Raw genomic sequence first — 3,076 nt, 5'->3', positions numbered from 1 at the left:
AAAATAAAAAAAGAGTTTTCAATTCAAACACAGCAAATCCAAAATCAAGGATAGTTCCTCCACACTTGCTTCTCCACACACAGCCCATATTCACTGTGGACCCACCAATGAGCTAACCCAAAACCAATCACTGGGTCCCATTTCAAAAGCTCCCGGTCCCACAATCAAAGCCAAAGCCGAACACAGTGGGGTTCACTTCCCCAATTGGTCGGTCTGTGTGTGAAATGAGAATACTCACCTGCATGAATAGCCGCGTCAATTATCGAATCTCAAGCCAGCCTAACAAGGACACGTGGCGCAAACCCAGTACCCAAACAGAGTGACCGACGACTCAGGACTGTTTGGATTTGTTATTTTCAATCCCATCACTCTGTTTTCACCGCCAGCCCATAACCAAACAGCCCCTCAGAATTTCGATGTGGGACTACATACCATTCACACACTAGAGCCAGCTTATAAAAGTAGAGGACCCCCCTCCCTGACTTTTGTGTGCAATACTTATCATTATCATTCTTGTTAAACAGCAACAACAACAAAAGCTTTCAAGATATTTTCTTTGCTCACAATTCCTATAATTCCCATTTCTTAAAGACACTCTTTTAGGTCCAATATCGAAGTGTGATAATGGGTGCTCTTGATCATTTTTCTCATCTCTTTGATTGCTCTACTAGCAGCTCCAAGCTCCACAAACGCAAGCAATTACAGGTATAACTATACTCTTAAATCTCTCAACCATTTCTTTTGATTTATTTATACATATATGAACTTCAATACTAGTGTTTGAGATGATCATCAAGCTTGGCTGAGTCTTTTCTTAGCTTTTTTCCAACTTAAAAAGACACGAGATTTTGATTAATTTTGGATGCTATATGTTTTGTACAGTGTCCTTTTTTACTTTTCGATCTAGTACAGTGTCCATTTTGTTCAAAAGAGAGTGACAAAGTTTCTAAATTTACTAGTTTAGACTAGATATAGTACATAGCTGATAGCACCTTGTTTTTTACTTCTTTGATTTGAATCTGTATCCTACTGTTTTGTTCTTGAAAAAGTTCCGAATATGGGTATTCTTTATGGCTTTATCTCTCAAGCCTGAGCTGAGATGGTGGAACAGAAGGTGTAGTTTCAGTTCGGTCCATCAAAAAAGTCTTTAATGTGCTCAGCTCTCACCTGAAAACCAGGCTGTGTAACGTGTAACTGGTTAAGGTGTCTTTCTGGAATATACCCATAATAGTCCAAAACTACAATGATGCTCTTTTGAGTGTTAGGCCCACCTAATTGATGACCTTTTCTTTTCACCTTTATTTTAAAATATTTATTTTAAAAAGCTAATTTATTATGTTATTTATTTTATTTTAATTTATTTATAATACAATCAATAAAAGTTTTAGGTTTTTTTTACATTATTTAAAATATTGGTTTTAATTTAAATTCAAAACTTAAATTATTTTTTTTATCTATCCATAACAGCAGCTTAAAAACACAACATTTTAAAGAAATGCTAAACTTTAAATTATAAGAGATTTACAAATTAAGTTGATAATGGGTTTGCTGTTCGATTTAGTTTTTTGTTATTACTTATTGCCTATTTGCTGAAATTTGGTCAAAAAATGATTTGGTGAAAGATGGATTTTTGAGCTTTTAATAAATTGTTTATAAACAAATGAATATGTCAATTTAAAATTTTTATTTTTTCAATATTTAAACACATAACATTTTAATTCATACGTATTTTCACAACATAATCAACTATACTAAAAATATCTGACCAAATTATCAAATTTTTTCACAATGGATTTTAAAATTGAAGTGATAAATTATCTCAAAAAAAAAAAATTTGAAGCCATAAATTTCTAATTGAACTAACTTCAATTTTCTTTGCATTTGTACACTAAAAATAAGCCCCAATAAAATTTTGCAACGTTTGAACTGATTGATGATTTTGGTTTTGTGATACGATCAGACGGTGGAGATCAAGGTAAAAATAGACTGTGAAGGATGCGAGAGGAGGGTAAGAAAGGCAGTGGAGGGAATGAAGGGTGTGAAGCAAGTGGACATACAGCGCAAAGCCCACAAGCTAACAGTCGTTGGATACGTTGAACCAGCGAAGGTAGTGTCACGTGTCCAACATCGAACGGGCAAGAAGGCCGAGCTCTGGCCATACGTGCCGTACGACGAAGTTGCCCACCCTTACGCCGCTGGGGTTTATGACAGAAGAGCCCCTGCCGGGTACGTGCGAAACCCAGACCAGCAAGTCTCGCAGCTGGCACGTGCCAGCTCGCTTGAGGTGCGGTACACCACAGCATTTAGTGATGAGAACCCAACTGCTTGTTCCATCATGTGAAATTTGAATGAAAAGAAAGATAGAAATTGTGACCTTTATTATTAATGATGAGGAAGAAGAAGATGGACTTTTTAATTAATGTTTTAGGACCCAAGATTTATAAATTTCTATTGGGTTTTGTGTGAAGTTGCAATTTTTATTTTTAATTTTTGGTCTTTTTAGGTCTTAGGTTCAAAAATGTTTCATTATGTTCTTTTTTGTTGTATACTTTTATGAATTGTATTGGTATGATTTCAATATTTTTTTTAAAGGAAAATTCTATGACTAGATCAATTTGACTAGTTTGTTGAAGATCAATATTCAATTCTGAAATTTTGATATTAAAACTTTGTTGCTTTGAATTTGGTGAGTAGTCCAGCTAAAAATTAGCTCATAGATCATAAACAATTACAAAAATAAAAAGTTGAGTTATTAGATCTTGATCAAATTAGCTGTGATATACGTTTATAGTGGTAGTTATATATAAAATTGTCATTATAAATCACACTTATTATTTCTTTGAATTGGGAGAGTAGTCCAGGTAAAAATTATCGAATGAATTGTTTAGATCTTAGATTCAAATGTTTCAATATGTTTTTTTTTTTGGGTATATTTTTATGAATTGTGTTGGTATAATTCCAAATTTTTTTATAGTGAAGTCTATAGATCAATTTGACTAGTTTGTTGAAAGATCAATATTCAATTCTAACATTATGAACCACAATTATTACCAAAAGGAAATTATAAGTTAGTTTG

At 33.4% G+C, this 3,076-nt stretch overlaps 1 protein-coding gene across 1 annotated transcript; it reads left to right on the top strand.

Moving 5' to 3' along the window:
* The first annotated feature begins 475 nt into the window (after positions 1-475).
* LOC115973580 (heavy metal-associated isoprenylated plant protein 26-like) lies at positions 476-2,632 on the top strand. The gene is made up of 2 exons (XM_031093850.1): positions 476-705; positions 1,961-2,632. Exons 1-2 carry the CDS (start codon positions 625-627, stop codon positions 2,339-2,341), a joined length of 462 nt encoding a protein of 153 aa, XP_030949710.1. The 5' UTR covers positions 476-624; the 3' UTR covers positions 2,342-2,632.
* The last annotated feature ends 444 nt before the right edge of the window (positions 2,633-3,076 follow it).

This window comes from Quercus lobata, unplaced genomic scaffold (assembly GCF_001633185.2).
Source record: "Quercus lobata isolate SW786 unplaced genomic scaffold, ValleyOak3.0 Primary Assembly Scq3eQI_284, whole genome shotgun sequence".
In the NCBI taxonomy this organism is placed as follows: Eukaryota; Viridiplantae; Streptophyta; class Magnoliopsida; order Fagales; family Fagaceae; genus Quercus; species Quercus lobata.
The sequence above is the reverse complement of the archived record's forward strand: the minus strand, read 5'-3'. Positions and strand labels throughout refer to the sequence as shown.

Bases quoted from the DNA above. Each gene is read 5' to 3' on its own strand.
- LOC115973580 (XM_031093850.1), top strand. From the start codon at position 625: ATGGGTGCTCTTGATCATTTTTCTCATCTCTTTGATTGCTCTACTAGC. The intron at 706-1,960 runs GTATAACTATAC...TGATACGATCAG, and splicing joins ACAAACGCAAGCAATTACAG to ACGGTGGAGATCAAGGTAAA.